Source organism: Athene noctua, chromosome 1, assembly GCF_965140245.1.
Source record: "Athene noctua chromosome 1, bAthNoc1.hap1.1, whole genome shotgun sequence".
NCBI classification, from domain to species: Eukaryota; Metazoa; Chordata; class Aves; order Strigiformes; family Strigidae; genus Athene; species Athene noctua.
This window is the reverse complement of record NC_134037.1, coordinates 184,132,889-184,150,629: the sequence shown is the minus strand read 5'-3', so window position 1 is coordinate 184,150,629 and position 17,741 is coordinate 184,132,889. Positions and strand designations below refer to the sequence as shown.

General features: G+C 39.7%; 1 protein-coding gene across 1 annotated transcript; it reads right to left on the bottom strand.

Annotated features, from left to right (window-relative positions):
- Nucleotides 1–1,101: 1,101 nt before the first annotated feature.
- On the bottom strand, nucleotides 1,102–14,379 carry GPR143 (G protein-coupled receptor 143). The gene is made up of 8 exons (XM_074930002.1): nucleotides 14,065–14,379; nucleotides 12,262–12,371; nucleotides 9,190–9,284; nucleotides 7,749–7,841; nucleotides 7,142–7,251; nucleotides 5,741–5,849; nucleotides 3,088–3,205; nucleotides 1,102–1,660 (listed from the first exon to the last, which is right to left on the bottom strand). Exons 1-8 carry the CDS (start codon nucleotides 14,306–14,308, stop codon nucleotides 1,361–1,363), a joined length of 1,179 nt encoding a protein of 392 aa, XP_074786103.1. The 5' UTR covers nucleotides 14,309–14,379; the 3' UTR covers nucleotides 1,102–1,360.
- Nucleotides 14,380–17,741: the final 3,362 nt, after the last annotated feature.

Sequence of the window (17,741 nt, the reverse complement as noted above, 5' to 3'; positions counted from 1 at the left end):
TCTGTTGATCCTGCGTCTCTAGTCTAATCATCCTGGGATTCCCCTGAATAACACAGCAGCTTAAGCTTCTTGTTATTATGCACTAACCTTTCAGCTGTCTTCAACAACTTTTTTTTTTTTTTTTTTTTTTGCAATAGCTGTGACTGAACTGAGTTAGAAAAGGCGTGGACACAGTGAAGTTCAGCCAAAGTGGATGTGAACAGGGTTTAAAAAATAGGTTTTGTTTTACGTCAAGGGGCTTCCACCATGACACCATGACATCGCTCAAACTGTATTATAAACAGCTTCCAGTACAGCCAGACTTAAATTGTACTACTTCTACTTTTGATATGAAGTTAAAAGCCTGGGGTAGACACGGTCATCACTTTTTTTCTTAACTTTCAACCATTTTGGGGAATTATTTGGATATAGGTACTTAGGGAACTGCACCAAAAGAGGTACATAACTGGGAAGATAAGGAGAATGGATTTAATATCTCTTCATTCAGCAGATGAAGACATAAAATAGAACACACCTCAGAGAAAGGACAAATGATTCTACTTATTCTGTTTTTTGATGAGCACTCAGATCATCTAGGGGGGTTTGGCAAACATTATCTCTTAATGCACCTGCCCCTAACAGTCATAATCTCGTTAGACAAGTATATATAAGGATCAAACTGAATCCATACTAAAAAATAGTTTGACGGGTTATTTTCACTTGAACCTGAAGTGAACTGGAACCACTATTTTGAAGTGTTTATGGAACCTATACTGGGCTTGTTTTTTATCCCTAGAAAAAAAACAAATTGAAAATTCATATAAACAAGCTAAAAGAAGACTATGTCAGTGAGATTCTACACAAACAGGAAATATTTGTGCTTCTATCAAAGTTTGCTGTCACTAACATTTTACCAGAGTGTCAAGGCTGAAAATGGTGTCTCAGAAATCCTAGATCTGTAATTCTGGGTGAGGAATTTTATGTTAAGGCAAGCAAGGCAACACATTTAAAAATCCAACATGTTAATAGTCCGTTTATTTAAACAAAAGACTCTTCTACCATATGGAGGTTACAAGAGAGATTAAAACAAAATGGATGAAAATTAATTATAAGTAACACAGATCTTTGCAGAGATATACTCCTGCTGAAAAAGGATGAGGTCTTTAAACCTGTTAACACATCTTCTATAAGGCAAACAAAGACATAAACCATAGTATCTCTTCATCTCACATGATCTCTCTCTCTCACACACACAAATTATAGGAAATTACATCAAGCCATTGGGCACAAACCAAGCCAGAGTACACAACAGCTCACACAGTGATGTGGTTTTATGAGTCTTGACAACATGAGAAGTGGGATCCAGCTCTGCATCTATAACCTACCAGCCCTGATAGATAGGAGAGCTCCTGGTTAATCTCTCATCACTGCTAGTGTTACCTTCAGACAACATGCTTATAGCCTCATCAGTCTGCTGGCTGTCAGTTGTCGATATCTTCTTTGAGTCATGGATGTTGCTTTGGTAGTTCACTGGTGAGGGATAGGCATTTTCTCCCACAGTTGATGAGGACATTGACTCCCAGGCTATTTCTCTTTTTTGCCATTTCAGGTCCACTCTCCATCCCGTCCAGCCATAGAAAGCCAACGTGAAGAGGAAGCCTTGCATCGGATTAAGAACCCCCTAGGAAAGAAAAGTGCAACAGGAGTTACACCAGTTAGGCTCCATTTGCAGCTCCACCAAAACACTTTGTATGCATTAACAACTTCATTTTCACTGAATGATTGCCATCTTTAAAATATGCTATTTGCATGCAACTAAAAATGTACATTGTTCCCATTGCAGACACTAACAAATTGGAGTGAAATACCATGAAATGTTGTTCCAATATGCTGAGGCCATCCCAGTGAACAGTAAGCACCAAACAGTTTTCTAGCATGAATTTTAGCTGGTCAGTACCCTGGTGTGTTTTAAACTTTCCCCACAAGCTCTAGACATTTTTTTTTCACAAAAGCAAATATTACATTTTTTACTGGAAGCCAAGTCAAATATACGAGAGTAGACACTAGCACACACAGACAAGTTTTTTAAAATAGCAGGAATTGATCTGTCTGGAATTGCTGCAGATTCCTGAGCCACTGAAAATGTCCATCAAAGTGGGATGGACAAATAGAGAGACACCAAAAAAGAAAACCCCAAGTGATTTCCAAAATAAGTGTCTCTGTTCCCAGGGCAGTGGGATGCTTGGCAAGTAAATGGTTTTAGCTGTTCCTATTTTTCTCACGAGAAAATAGCAGATTATTTTTACAGGCAATTTTAAAAAGAGGTCAGTTCCCAGACCTGAGCTCTTGCTCTCCAGGTGAGCAAGAGCAAGGCCCCTGTCACATGAATGTGTTCACTCTTTGTCAGAGGAGAAGGTTGTATCAAATCACTTGCATCACATAACCCTTCAATGCAAAAACACTCAAGAGCTTTACACAAAGCATGCTTAGGACTTACAGGTATTTAACAGCTCCAGAATTAACTTGCTTGGAAAATGAACCTGCAATATCACCTCTGAAAAATCCCTCTTCAAATATTCCAACAGGAGAAAAGAGGGTAGGGTACCAGCATCTTACGGATCATTTTGGTGCATTGCTTTCAAGATTTTTCATGTATTTGTCCCCAAATAGTTATCCAAATGACATGTTGCAATTATTCTTTATAATAAAGAAAACCCTAGTTACAAACAGAAAATGCTCGTTTTATTGGGGAACCTTCAGGAATCATGAGCTAAATCATTGTAGTTTGCATTGTGGCAGAGGTTAGCAAGGTTAGACTATTGTAGTGGTCTGTTCTGTACCTTAAAATGGATAGCAATCACTCACAGAGAGCATGCATACTCCATGAAATGGGAGAAAAAGTTGGGCTTGGGTACATTTTTGGCAAAGTTTCTACATGAAAAGTATTCCCAGTGACCCCTCTTTCCTTTCTCCTGCTTTCTGCTTTTCTCCCCTGGTTTTCAGAGTGTTTATATCCTCAGAAATCTTAAACCACCCACTACATTGGTGCTGTTCCATCAGTCTTATAAAAGTGATTTCTAGGACTAAACAATGTCACAGCTGACCTACCATTATAATCCATGTGATTAGTGCAGCACTTCTGATGTTTTTCAGGGGTGTTTCATTGATATCTGGCTGCATTTCAAGGTAGAACAAAAGGCTCTCATTGATGATGTTGGATGACCAGCTATTGCAGGAGTAAAGAAGAACAAGACAGTTATATATATATATATATATATATATATATGAATATGTAAAATATGTTTTACCTTCAAATTATAGAAATCAGGACCCCTAATAAGGAGATTTTTTTTATTATTTTTTTTTTAAGTCTCAATCTGAAGGGACCAGTAGGTCTCTGAGACTGTGATCAAAAATCTTACCTACTAGTCCAGGCCTAGTCAAATAAATCAATATACAAAAAAATAACCAGACTATTTGAGCTGGCTGCAGAACAGTAAATTGCAGGATAAAATTGAGATGATGAACAACCATAATCCATGTTGACATCATGCATGCTGAGTTCTTCTGCTTGCATCTTAAAAAGATAGGGCTCACAGATAAGGAAACCAAATATATGCATACATGTTGTAAAAGGCTGCAGAAACTCCAGATGGAGTTAGAATTTCAGGGCTAGATTACAGCAGACTTTCAAAATGTCTGTAAAAAAACTACAAAACAAAACAAAAGTTGATTTAAAACCCTTGAAAATGCCATGAAATTTTTTGAATAGAGGTAATTTCTGTCACCAAAGAAAGATGAACATTATCAAGCCTCATCCTCTGCAAGAAACTGAAGATATTATACACTAAATAAAGGTTATAGCAAATGGTTGTAACTTGTTATGACTTCTAAGCAGTCAGACCAGCATTTCTTTATAGTTCTACTGTAGCTTCAGAAAGGAAACGATCAGCATTCACGTCATACTTTCTAAAGAGGTTTATATATGTCCTTCTTGCAATTATATTTTTATCAGTGTAAAACCTCTTTCTCTCCCCTCCCAAATCTGCAGACACCTCTTCCACCCCATGTTGACCAAACCTGCTGTCTTTGACTCACGCATTTCATATTTGACTTCTGGGATGGAAGGGAGTCTTCTCTAGGCTTCTGAGATGGGACTGCCTCAGTCTTTCCCTACAGTAACCTTTGAGAGAGTTTCTACACTCCAAAGTTTATGTTTTATTAGGAGAACAAAATCCAAAACTAGAGCTGTGGTTTTCTGGTTTTTTGGTTTTTTTTTTAATATGAGAACCCAGAATAAGACGGAATGGAAATAAGCAAATGTCCCCACTGTGTCCTTGGGGCATTGGTCCTTTATTTCATGCTTGCTCACAGACCAGCAAGCTGGCCACCATTCCTCAGGTTGCAACACGCTTCTGTGGTGCCTCTGGGCTCTTTATTTCCACAGCCCTGGAAGCCTGGCTAAATCTCTGTTCCTCATTATTTTAGCAATTTCCAGGCAGCTATGCTGCAGGATCTTTCACTGCTGTCTCTCTCCCCCTCCCCTGCTGGCTACCCCCACCCTTTTCACTAGAAACCTCTCTCCCAAGCCAAGTGGACTCTGTTATTGCCCAAGAAAAGACAATCATTCCCCTCCAGAGCACTCCACTATCAGCAGCCAGAAGATAAAAAGGCAGTCTTTCCCCCTGCTCTGCCTTTTAAAGCAATGTAACATGCATTAATGTATCTGTGTACAAAAAAGTTGAACAGTTGTAGAGACCACAAATAGCCAAGTCATTTCACTACTCCAGGACCATTTCCTTCCTCCTGTTGTTGATTGTGTTACCCACGTAGGTAGTAAACACTTCACAGAAGTGATTGCTTCTTGCTAGTCATTGCACAGACCCTTGTAGAGTGGATCACCACTCTTTCTGGTGCCTTTACTGCTGTGTGATGATTGTGAGATGGCAGTAATAAAACCATTTTCTCCAAAAAGCAGTCCCTATTTTGCTGTGTGCATCCAGTATCTCCAGTTGCAATTACCACTCCAGAATCTTTCACACTGGATGGTGCTGCTGGAGCAGAAGCACAAGGATCTGGGGATGAAGTGCGTACCCTCCCTCCTTTCTCCACTTTCCTTGTTCCCTCCCATCTCTCCTCCCTATCTCTTTCCTGTTCTATCCAAAGTACTGTTTTCATGGAGGAAGATGGAATATTAAAAAAAGATTAAATGATCGAAATTTTGCACACAATCACATGGAGATTTCTCTTCTGGCATATAACCCTGTATTTCCAGTCAATACCCATGCTTTTTTCACACACTTGGGATCTGCAGACCACAGAGCTGGCTGCATTATATAATTGTAGTCAGACCTGTGAAGTCAGTCTTAAAAAGATATTTATTGTAGGTTTTCAGTTTGGTGACAAGTGGCTCTGAGAAAACTTGACTACAGAAAAGCATCTGTCAACCCACAGTGCTGGGGAGCTGCTGTTTCAGTTAGCTTTAATCTACGCCCAACCTTTTCTTCTTTTTTTTGCTTTTGTTTCATGGGGCTATTGTTTTCTTGTTGGTTAAACATTTTATCATTTCCTCGCAGCCTTGTGATGCGACATGAGTGATTCAGCTACTTTGTGAAGTAGTTTAGAACTAGTTCTTCCTTAGACACCTTCCCTTCCAAGCATAAAGACAAACAAATGAAGCAACCTATCAGTCTCTATTCTTGTCCCCGACGCTCTCCAGCTGGAAAAGAGGCAGTTTAAAACAAAATAATATACCTCTTACCAAATAACAAATACCAGCATAATTTTGAAGAAGCGGATCTGGATCTCTGTCCCCAGACGTCTTTCATTCTCTGTGTAAATCCCTTGTCTCCCTTTCAGTAAGGAGGCAACTGGAAAGTATACAATTATTTTCATTAATATATGTGTATCTTGTTAGTTATAAGCTCAAGGATCCAGAAGATACATGTCTGTAAAGAGGAAACAAAGGAATGGATGCATTTGTCTCCTTCAGAAGCTGGAAGGACCATCATCAAGGAATCCCATATATAGCCTAATACTAAAGGAAAATAAGTACATCCATTATGGATTCCTAAAATGAGTGATACTCCACTAGCTGATTTTTCTTTTCTCAGTTCCACTGAAAATAGAGAATAGTATGGTGAACATACTTTTCCTTTATAACAAAACATAGTACTTACAACTTCTGTATAATGTGTGATATATTTATTATGTGATGTTCAGCCTAAAATAGAATACATTTTATCCTGTTATGCACATTATATTTCATTGTGCAATTGATACAGCATTGACTACACCTCTAAAACTTGGAAGTGTCATGTCAGCAAAAACAGACACGCTGTTCAGATATCACAAAGAATATACATATGCACAAACACAAATATACCGTGTATTTTCCCATAAAAAGAGCAACTCTTTATAGGAACAACTTTCTAAAGCAACAACTGTTCCTTTGAAAATGAGTGGGATAGATGGGATGAAGACTGAAGTGAAAATACAAGGTCTTCTGTTGCTGTCTCTGTATATCCAATGTGTAGATGATAAGTAGGAATTCAAATACTGCAAACATCTAGTACTGCTCATATTACATGCAAAGAATGCATTGAATCTGTGACTTTTTTTCAGTCTCATTTCTTCAAAGCACTGGATAATAAATTAAATGCCAACTTCAAACTTCATCTGTGTTGTGTACAATTCCCATTTATTTCATAATTTCAGAATCATGAGTGACAAAAATCTGATCATATTTTATTTTTTTTTAGCTCCAGGGCTGCCAAGAAGTAAAATCAATTATCAGATCTCGCCAACATTATCTTTAAGCCAAAATAAACTACATTCCAAAGTCCAGGTTGGTGCCAATACTACAGTAGAGATAAGCATCCACTATACACGGCTTCAAATATTTTAAATCAAGAGTAATTTAGTAACATAGAAACATCTTTGCCAGTAGAGGTTTGATTACATCACCACATTTTGTCTCTAGGGCATATTTCCCATCAAGATGGTATCTTCATTTCAATAGGCAACTCCCACCCTTTGCTATATCTTTATGATTTAATGAGGAGTTATCCTGCATCACTGAATACACAGACATGATGTTTTTACAATATTGTTATGTTGCTAAATAGCACATACTGATTAATGCTGGCCATTAGGAACATACCTGCTGATACTGTCCTCCTAAACAGGATTGGGTTGACCACCAGCACTAGCAGGAGTGGGGCATAGGTTGTGATGTAATGTGGGATTGCATGCTCCAAGCCATTTTCACAGCTGAGAAGAAATCATTAACAGCTTACACATAGGCATTTTTTTTTCCACAGCTGACAGTTCTGGCTATTCTATCTATGTCACCTTTAACTTAAAAAAATACAAGGAATGAACCAAACAGATGTAAAACTTTTCATTCACAGACCTTCACCACCAGTTCACATGGGACACAAAGTTAATTTTTAACATGTCTGTGCATTTTTCTGAAATTTAAAGGAACAAATAGAAAGCTAAAACCAGGAGCGAGAGAACAGTGGCTCATAGTAGAAGGTGTATCATAGTCCTGCAGCATGCCCAAGTCCCATATTGCCCGGCATATTTCTTCAGGGCCCGCTGAAGCCCAGGCAGGTATTTCTAGAACATGCACTGACTCAGTGGGACATGCTTGTCAAGTTCAAAAAAGTTCAACATGTGAACATCTGTCTCTAAAGCTGACCAAAAGACATCCAAATGACCAGAGTGCGCTATGATTTCTCACTCTGTTCCAGAATCCTGCTTACCTGGAGAGAGAAGGGTAGTAAAGCAGGGCGATTCCCTCCCCGCAGAGCATCACTGCAAGGCCCCACGTCATCATGTGGTATAGCACAATTGTACTGCAAGCATCAAACAGGACAGGCATAATTAAAGATACCAAAACTTACACTTTCCACATTGCAATATAAAAATGAGCCCTCACTGAAACAGAGCTTTACAGATACAAAATGGTCCAGAACCACACTGACAGTACATTAAACTAAGGAAAGCAGGTGTGGCAAGGGGGGCCCTTCAGAAAAAGGATGAGATAAAGTGGTTGTTCAGGCTTGCACACAGAAGTCCTGTATCCTCCAACCTGTAGGGTAGAAAGCCTTTCCCTTACCCCCAAAAGTCAAGAAGGAACCCCTGAATCAATTTCTCCTGCAGAGAGCAAATTAGGGGATTAAAATTTAAGAATGGAGCTGAACAGTGAAATATACCACCCTTCTGTAATTTGCAGAGAATTATGTTTAACTTTTAGAGTTGGATACTGCTCCCATTTTAGGGAGATTCAGATCTGTGGGTGTAGAAGGCCTTTCGTTGTTTACCCTGATCTTAGAATCAAGCCCAAATATAGATTATTTTTTTTGGTTAACAGGGATTGGGGGGAGGAGGTACATCCCAGTTGTTTCAGACTAGATCCATGGGACTTCACAAAATCAGGTTTGCCCTCCATGGGCTAAAGTTAAGTCAGAAATCCCCATTTTTATAACGTCTGCCAGATGAACCATGTCTCCAGATACTGATTGCTCAGTATCATCTAGGAACAGAGTCACATAACTCCATGTTTAGCAGTAGCAACTGAAGAACATTTTGCCCTTCTAACAACCATCTTAGAACACCTTATATGTTCTGTCTGGCATTAAAGCATGGTACTTGCCAAAGGGTTTAGCTTCTCCTGTTACAGGCATTGAGAAAAATGTCTAGTAAATACATATTGTTCTTCTTAAAAACTTTACAAATGTGATCAGAATTGTAATAATGACAACACTGAGAAGTGGATAAAATAGAAAATCTGAGAAAGAAACCTGGAGAATAAACTATATGAAATTCAGCACTTTACCCTCTCACTTTTCATTTTCAGGATAACATTTTGCTGCAAGAATCAATTTCAGGTATGGAGTAGGGACAAAAATAGTTATCTCACTGCAATAAAATTTATAGAGCTTGATCTGCTCCCTATTTCCCCAAAGGTTAAATTGAATTCAGTTACATTTAAATTCCAATTGGACATAAACAAATCAATATCTGAGCATTGCCCTGTCAATTTAAGCACATAGCACACTACTAATCCATATCATGACCTGGTAACCATATGAATATCACATGTTTGTATGAGCTTTACTTACACACTTAGGTAGTTGCAGACAAACATGGACATACAGTGTTGGAAGGAAAATTACAAATTCAGAGCTTTAACTCTGGTACCTCAGTCCAGCTGATCTTCTCACCACCAAGTAAGAATCAACAGCATAGCAAAACAACCACCAGAAGCCAGCACTATATAATAGCTGGATCCACATCTGCAGGGAAAAAAATGCCAAATATCACAGCTGCTTCTCAAGTACCACTGGGGACAGGGGAGGGACTCAAACCTTTAGCCTGGTGATTTCTTCTTTAAATGTGTGTATTTTCCAGCTGAGATTATGAACTATGAAATCTTACTCAAAATCACAGGAACAGCATTGGTGTAGCCAACAGGTTGAGTCACAGCTAAACTGAACGGCATTTGTTTTCACAGCTTCCTCTGTTGTTCAGAAAACCTGTTATTTACCTCTCCAGTCCTTACCCTCAACGCCCTGAGTGAAGCCCAAAGAAATTTATAGTAAGAATATTTTAATTTTAGGTTAAAATTTCAGTAGTTTCTCAGTAGATGATGCATAAAAATATAACTGAGGCCAGTCATCACCGCAGTGTACCTATGCATTGTGGCTTCTGCAGGGGACAGGCATTTTCTCCATGCATAGAACCCAATTCAGGGAACTGTTATTAAGAAAAAAAGGTCATTAACAAAAATATCATTCACCGTCTGGAAAAGTTATCCATATTGAACACCCAGACTGATTTCTTCAATAAAAAATGAGATGAAATAGGTTCAAGTTAAATTCCACAGCGTTGATGAGCTATGCGTTTTTCCCATGAGTTTATATAAGTGATCATTCTTTGACACTGTTTATAAATTCCAAATTTCTTCCCCATAGGAGCTGGGGAACTGATAATCTGAAACTATTTTAACATTCAGATTACCTTTTCTCCAAGCCCTCTTTCAGTTCTTATCTGAATATCCTTTATCATGGCTCCATAGTAGCATCATCTTACAGCGGGAAACCAACATACTTGTTACTAAGCCAAATGTCAGTGAATAGAGATCTACCATTCCTTCCTCCAAAAGGCAAATCAAGCTGGGAAATATTTCCTTTCACCATGGGTGTAGACCCTACTTGTAGTCCCTTGCAGCACGAGTTATTCAGTATTTAATTCAAGGAGGAGTTCTTAATAACTTAGTTAATAACTCAGGAGGAGTTGTGAAATTCCAGTTTTCCTTCTAATGCACTTCACCCATAGCACTCAGCATGTAACTTCATCTGCACTTTTACATATTTGCTGTGGTTGAAAAATGCACAATTTATTATACATAAACACACACAAAAATAAACTGTGGGGTCTTTCCATGCAGAAAATCCAACATAGACAAGACTGTCTCCAAAAATAATATAAATCAGATGCACTTAAAACCAAAATCTTCATATGGTCTCTCACTTTTTAGCAAAATGACACATACTGCTACAGTGCCTGAGAGCATACCTCTCTGCAAACCAGAGGGTGTTATTCAAAGGAGATGCCTAAAGGCCTCACTGTTGGGAGTTTGTATTGGCTTGTGGTTAAGTGAAATAAAACAATAGTACTAAAAGAAAAATAAAACAGAATCAGAAACATTTTATTAACTCACACAAGAATATGTTAGGGGAAATGAGTGGAAGAAGGTTTATTTTTCATTCCGATATAATTAAATCTAAATTTAGCAAGTGATTCAAAAGCACTTTGCTGAAGCCCAAGAAAGGGAAAACAAAAATTGTGTTAGAGCGCTATGCTACTTACCATCTAACCTGAGATCCAAATGAAAGCAAAACAGTCTTTGTCACTGTTTAAAAATACTGGCTTTTGTGTTAAGGGCCGGAAAGTGAAATTTAAGACACAGGGAAACATGTTTTTTGAATAGGACATTCTTATTACAAGATATTGATGTCTCTGATTTCCTTTTCCTCAAAGAAAAAACCCCAAACATTTGCATCTAATAAGCAGAACTTAAACATGTGTGATGAAAACTTAAACATGAAGAGAGAATCAGTATATGAGTACAACTGATAATTTGTTTCTATGGCACACTATTGTGTCTAAAATTGACATTATATAGGCATATAAGGTACAGTGACTTCAATTTGGCACATATTGTTTTATTTTAAACCTACTAGAGCTGAATAAGTTTGTTTACGTGCAGCATATCCTCTTCTGTATTGTAAACTTTGAATTGTAAAGGTAATACTGTTATTGCTTATGCATGAATTCACTGGGCAGCCGAAATTCCTGTTGAATTTGGGTAAAATGGTGATCTGGCTTATTTGTCATTCTCCATGTTTTGGTAAAAATCATGGCCTTTTTTCTTGTACAGTAAACTCAAATTATATGTCTCAGTACTGTGATTGCAATATTTGAAACTGAGTTTTAATCTGCACTTTTGGAATGCATTTGCACTTTCTTATTCTTGTGTTTTAATCCAGAAGATACTTTAGACTTGGCCAGATAATGGCCAGCCTCAATGGCCATATAAGCAGCAATCTGACCTATAATCCCACATGGCAAGGACAGACTTTCTGCCAGCAGCTTTGCGTCTTTAGTATATTTATCCTGCAGCCCTCTGTGTCCAAAACACACACTCTCACGCTGCAAAAGCTAATTTGAGCTACCCGAGTTGCTGGTTTCAGTTGGTCCCCACTGCCACCACACAGGCTGTAATTTCTGCTGGAGAAGGCGCACAGATACCCTCGTGCTATGGGTGTGACAGAGCTGCCGGGACATTAGCAACACTGCACCAGCACAAACCAAACTGGTGGTTTCACAGTCCATTTGGGATTGTTTTTACCCTTATGCCTTCAAATCCCCAACTTCGGTACAGGTGCACCCTCCACTATCCCAGCACTCCTACGACGAGCGAATACTACAAAACGCTTGGGACAAAAAATGCTTGGGACCAGTCTGACCTGCACTGCCCTGCATCTTCACGTGCACCATGCAGCCTCTAGCACCTTGCTCGCCCTGATCCAGGCTTTTGGAGGCAGGCATGAATGCACTTGCAGGGGTGGGGCAGAAGCTGAAACCATCATATCCAGGCTCTGACTCACAGCCGAATTTCCTTTTGGACACAGTGGTTTGCCTTTCAGACTCCCCATGAAGAGGGACTGTCAACCAGGAGGAGGAAGCGAGGACAAGCTCTGTACCTACCGCGCTCCCCACACAGAAAGCAGAAGGCCACATGTCAGTCCCGTTCACCACAGAAATGTTAGCTATGAAGCCTGGGAAGCCCAGCCATACGCTTGATCTGAAGATCATACCTAAAGAAAAAACATGTATTAATGCTTTGAATCTGCTGGTGTGATTTGAGTCACATGCTTCTCCCCAGCCACATATTTCACATCGCAGCCCAGATTTTGTGCATCCACAGGAAGGCTACGGCTGCAGAGGAGCACAGCAGGAACAACTGTGCTGTTTAAACATCAGTGTAATGAGTGAACATCAGCTCTGGGAAAGCAGTCCCAGGAATCTGAAGCTTCTGGGACTTGAAATATTATGTAGATTAAAATCTCACTTACAGATACTGTCACACACTTCCCTAAAATAAATTGTGTGGCCTTTAACAGATCGACATAAACCAGTAAGTAACTATTTACAATTTTAGGGGCGTGTATTCATATGCTAATGTTCATATCTCTATAATACCTCATTGCAGTAAAAATGTTATTTCCCATTTTTTGTTACCTTCGTTTTTACAAGCAACTTTTTTCCTCTCTGACAGAGGACTGAAAACAAACAGGGCTCTAGAATTAGGTGAGAACAACACCCATTTTTGAAAATGAACTTATACTTTGTTAGTGAGATTTTTCTGGGCTTGCTTGAAACAGGCATTGAAGTATCAATATACAGCAGAACAAACCCACCAGGTTTCCCCCCAAGAGAAAACCATTTGCAACCCACCAAAGTGAGTCTAATTCAAAGATGATGATGCATAAATAGTTTGAGTTTGCCAGTGAAATAAAAAGGGAGAAAAATAACTTTATCTATTGTGGGCCTCATTTGACTGAAAGGACCTTTTTTCAGGTGAATACACACACGTTTTTTACATATCTCGTTTTCTTTATTCCCCCCCCTATCGTTTGTTTTCATATTGGTACTTACTACATACCATGAGAGAAGTATGAAATGGGAAAAGACCTGAAATCCCACTCTGTCTCCAGGCAGGGAGAGAGACTTACAAAGCAGCACTACTTCTATGATCTAATGTGAGGGGAAAAATGTTACTGTAGAAACAAACTCATCCTGTATTTTCATAGCATGTATCATGGTAATTTATACCTAATTTGGCAGTAAACACCATAGACTGATGGGACAGATTTAGACACATTAGTTTCCCTTTGACTAATGAGTTTTGTTTTGTTTTCTGTTGTTTTATTCCTCCAGCCTATCAGCCAGGCTGGGCAGCAGGTTGTCCTTGATAAGGGAGATTCATTCACATTTCAAAAGCCTGTGTCTAGAATAATCTGTGTACAGCTACAGTTCAAACTCATTTGCTGTCAATCTGATGTGCCCAGAGAAGTGACTGGCACACAAACAAGACTGCAAACTTGGTCTGAGAGGATTTAAAGATATATAGGAAGTGCTTTTCAAATGTAATCCTAAGGCTCAGCTAAGTGTTTGATGTCAGCTTTAGTTTTAAATTTGCTGCCTCGCCTCCACTTTTACGCTTACTCTGAGAACCAGATGCTGTTCTGGATTTTAATTTGTTTTAAACAGAGATTTTGGTGTAGATTTGTCAAGAGCTCTTACTTCTGAAATATATCTGTTAAACAAGACCTTTCTCTGCCAAAACCCATCGTTTTCTGATCTCACTTAGCCCAAAGCTTCTTGTGAATACATGCAGCATGTTTCCCCAGAAATCTTTGTCCACTCACCAGCTTCATTTGGCTGTGGTACCTCAGAGCAACAAGAGCCCCCTACAGCAAGGGTGAGGGACGTTAAGCTGGCACTTACCTAAGCCACCAAGGATGTCACAAATGGAGATAAGTAGAAGGATGGTGGAAGAGGAGGAGGCTTTGGGCATCTTCCGTGGGCTCTGTCCCTTCTTCGGCAGGAGCTGCAGGATGGTCAGGAGCAGACTGACAGAGGCGCTGCCAATGCAAACTCCGCAGAAGACTTCAGGCTGGAAGTTCATCACTAGTTGTGTAGCTGCATCCCGGTTTGGGCAGCAGTAGGTTTCTAACCTGGGAGAAGCCATGAAGCGTCCAGCTGGTGGAAGGACCCCAGGAGCAGAAGAAAATGCTGTTGCCTCCCCAAAGCAGCATTGACTTTTTCTTCACCCTCCCCATTAGACCTTGGTGGTGAGAATCACGCGATTGATGGATCATGTGCTGCTGCTGCTGCTAGAACTAAATCCCCTAGAGCTGCCTTTCTCAGCCTCTCCTAGAAAGATCAGATCCGAACAAGAAAACACAGTGTAATCTGAAACATGCCCCATGCTTGCTCAGAGCCATTGGCAACAGTTCACTCACATATTTCTGCTTGCACAGTGTGTTATACAGGAAGACTTAAACTCACCAGAGCATTGAAGATGGTTTAAAATAAAAAAAGGATGCAGATACCTAAGGAGAAGCATTACATTTTAATTATGCTTCTCTTTAGCCCCATCCCACACGGCACCCTTTAATTATTGCAGATTAACTGAAAAGATGAGTCCAGACAGAAGCAGTCCCAGCCTTTACAAGGAGAAGCAGGGCTATAAATCCACACCCTACTCCAAATCTAAATTTTAGTGATCCAACCCACCCATCTCTGTAATTAAAACTAGAAAAATGATATCCTATCACTGTAGAAAGAGATTACATTTAGGAAGACAATATTAACCCCATCATATTTAAACCGCAAGCACGGAAAGTCTTTTTAGTCTTTACTGTCTGAATTGAATCAGCTTGACACGGAAAATTCCAGGACTTTTGATTTCTCAATAATATTTTTCTTTTTTTTTTTTTTCCTTTTTTTTTTTTTTTAATTTGGTAAGAGTTTAATATGAAAACAGGAATTTGATCTGCAATATTTGTTTTTACTTTATAAACTAGATAATATCTTTTGAGTCAGGGGTCCTGTTAGACACAGCAGCAAATATTCACAATCACAAATACAAAAAGTAACTCTCTCCTCTCAGCTGAGTTTCAAACTCCCTGCATCAGCCCTCACCCCTCCAGGAAACCTGTTTGCAGGAACATGTACAAGAAATACAGGAGGCGGCATTGCCAAAAGACTTAAAGTGAACTGGATGTTAAATAACCTAGTCATGGATTTTATAGTTAGTCCTTACAAGAACAAATGACCTAACCTTTTTTTTTTTTTTTTTTCCCCAATGGTCCAGCTTGTGTTTTTAGCAGAAAGTAGGAAGGTCTGATGAATGACAGTGGGATGTTTTGCATGTAAAGGTTATAAAACACAGAGGCTTCAGCCAGCATGTTTGCCCTCAGTAGAAAAAACAGGCACCAGTCCTGAGTAAAATGGTACCTGATGTTCTTCATCATGCAAGATGCCTCATACACTTGATCCCAGCACAAGAGTGAACTCCACCAAGCTCACTAGCCTGCTGACGGCTGGTGGGGGCTATGCAGTCTTCCAGTGTGGGGCTTGGGTGGTGGCTGCCAGGCATGTCGCCCAGCCTTGCTCCCAGGAGACGCCCCAGTACTCTGCCCGGGCTGTGGCACCCAAAGAGCAGGACGTTAGCTGGCAGATTCAGACTCCTACACACAGGTGTCAATACATTAGTAAGGTGTCTGAACTCCCATTATAGTCAATCAAGATCTGAGGCAGCTAAGCTTAGAGTCTAGGCTTAGTCTAGAGAGCTGTTCAGCTCTTCCTAAAATAAATGTACATGGCAAACCAAGTAGGCTCCAGTGACTGTAATGGGAACTCAGGCTTACACATCATCAAAGACTCTGAAATCCAGGCAGTTGAGTTTAAAGCTGAATGTTTTTGCTGGGTGTTTGCATAAAGAGATTTCACTGGTCCATGGATGAGGACAGGTGAGTGACCTGGCTGTTGCAATCCTGTGTTTTGTTACTACCATGTATACAAAAATATACTGGGGACAGCAAGGTTGTGAATCAAATTGCCCCGCTCCAGAAATACAAACTCTTGTTGAGGTAAAGGAGAATACCTATGCTCTGTTGCCAATATAAGTCTCTGTTGGCAGTACAAGGTCGGAACTCCTCAGACTTCACTCCACCGCCATTGGAGCAATAGTGCACAGAGTTGCCATCTCTGTCAAGATACTGCATTGCTATCTACCTGGCTACTAAAGGCCAAAAATTACAGTGATTCCACAGAGACAGATTATTACTTAAAATAAAACCATCATATACCACATATACAATGCAAATACATACAAATTAAAATAATGTTTGCTCTCATTTGAACATAAATTTATATTGCCTGGTTTATACTTAGAACAGCAAAACTTCTAGATTAGAGAAAAAGAGAAACTGTTGAATACAAGTCTTTCATTTCCACTATCAGTTTCTCAAACTGTTCCCCTCACTATTTCTGTTGACATTTTTCTTCCTTCAAAAATCTGAAAAGCATGTCGCTATCCTGATTGTTTGTTCTGACTTACAGATAGGAATGTTTTTTGTGTTTTGCTTTTTCTGCTTATCATTTGTTTTCATTGATTCTGACTATTTGGCTCACATGGATTTACCATTTCATTATTTTAACTTCTCTCTTCCTTTTGTTCAGCCACTTTGAAACTACTATCACTCCTCATTTGTAGTCTTGTACACAGGAGACAAATTTTTTTTTTATCTTTCTCTCCTTTCCTCTGTACAGTTTTGCCAGCTGTGCACCCTATTTTTATTCCTTTACTACTCTGAGTGGAGGATTGCTTTTTAACCTCTTCTTCTGGGTCCCTCCCCTCCTGCTCTCTCAGGATTTGATTACACAGTTACTTACAGAGGGAGTAAGTGATTTTTATTGGAAGCAAACCATATGACCTTAGCATACCTAAAACAAAAAGAAAATAAAGTGACTCATTAGTGAATGGATAACTGCCATGATACAAGTAGATGTGTCTTTACATGTGGACATTTGAGGCTGAATGGGAGATGGATCTGCCAAACTAATGAGCCACCCAATGTCTCAGGTGGTAAGATCTAGCTAGTCTCTGGCCCTCACTGATAAGCTCAAAGTACAAAGTGTCATGGTTTGAGCCCAGAGGGAAACTGAGCACCATGCAACTGTTCACTCACCACTTTGACCCCAGTGCTGGGAAGGAAAAAATGAAGCAAAAGGTTCGGGAATTGAGATGAGGACAAAGAGGGTTGGCTCACCCATTACACTTATGGGCAAAAGACAGACTAGTTAGGGGAAGAAAAAGAACATCTCTTTAATTCAAACACTAACACTTAGCAGACATAGTGGGACAGTGAGAAGCATTACCATGTCTTAAAAACACCTTCCCCCACCCCTCCCTTCTTCCAGGGCTCAGTTTTGTTCCTGATATCTTTACCTCGTCCTCTAGTGGCACAGGGGCAGGGAATAGAGGGGTTTTGGTCAGTCCATCACTCCTTCCTCCAAGCAGGGAGGGAAACACTCCTCTGCATTCTTCTTCTGCTCCACGTGGTTCCCCTCTCACGGGAGACAGTCCTGCACAAACTTTCTCCATCGTGAGTCCT

Coding starts and splice junctions, on each gene's coding strand:
- GPR143 (XM_074930002.1), bottom strand. CDS start 14,308: ATGGCTTCTCCCAGGTTAGAAACCTACTGCTGCCCAAACCGGGATGCA. Junction 9,285..12,261: donor CTTTCTGTGTGGGGAGCGCG/GTAGGTACAGAG, acceptor TTTTCCCTGCAG/ATGTGGATCCAGCTATTATA. Junction 1,661..3,087: donor TAATCACATGGATTATAATG/GTAGGTCAGCTG, acceptor TTTCTTTCCTAG/GGGGTTCTTAATCCGATGCA.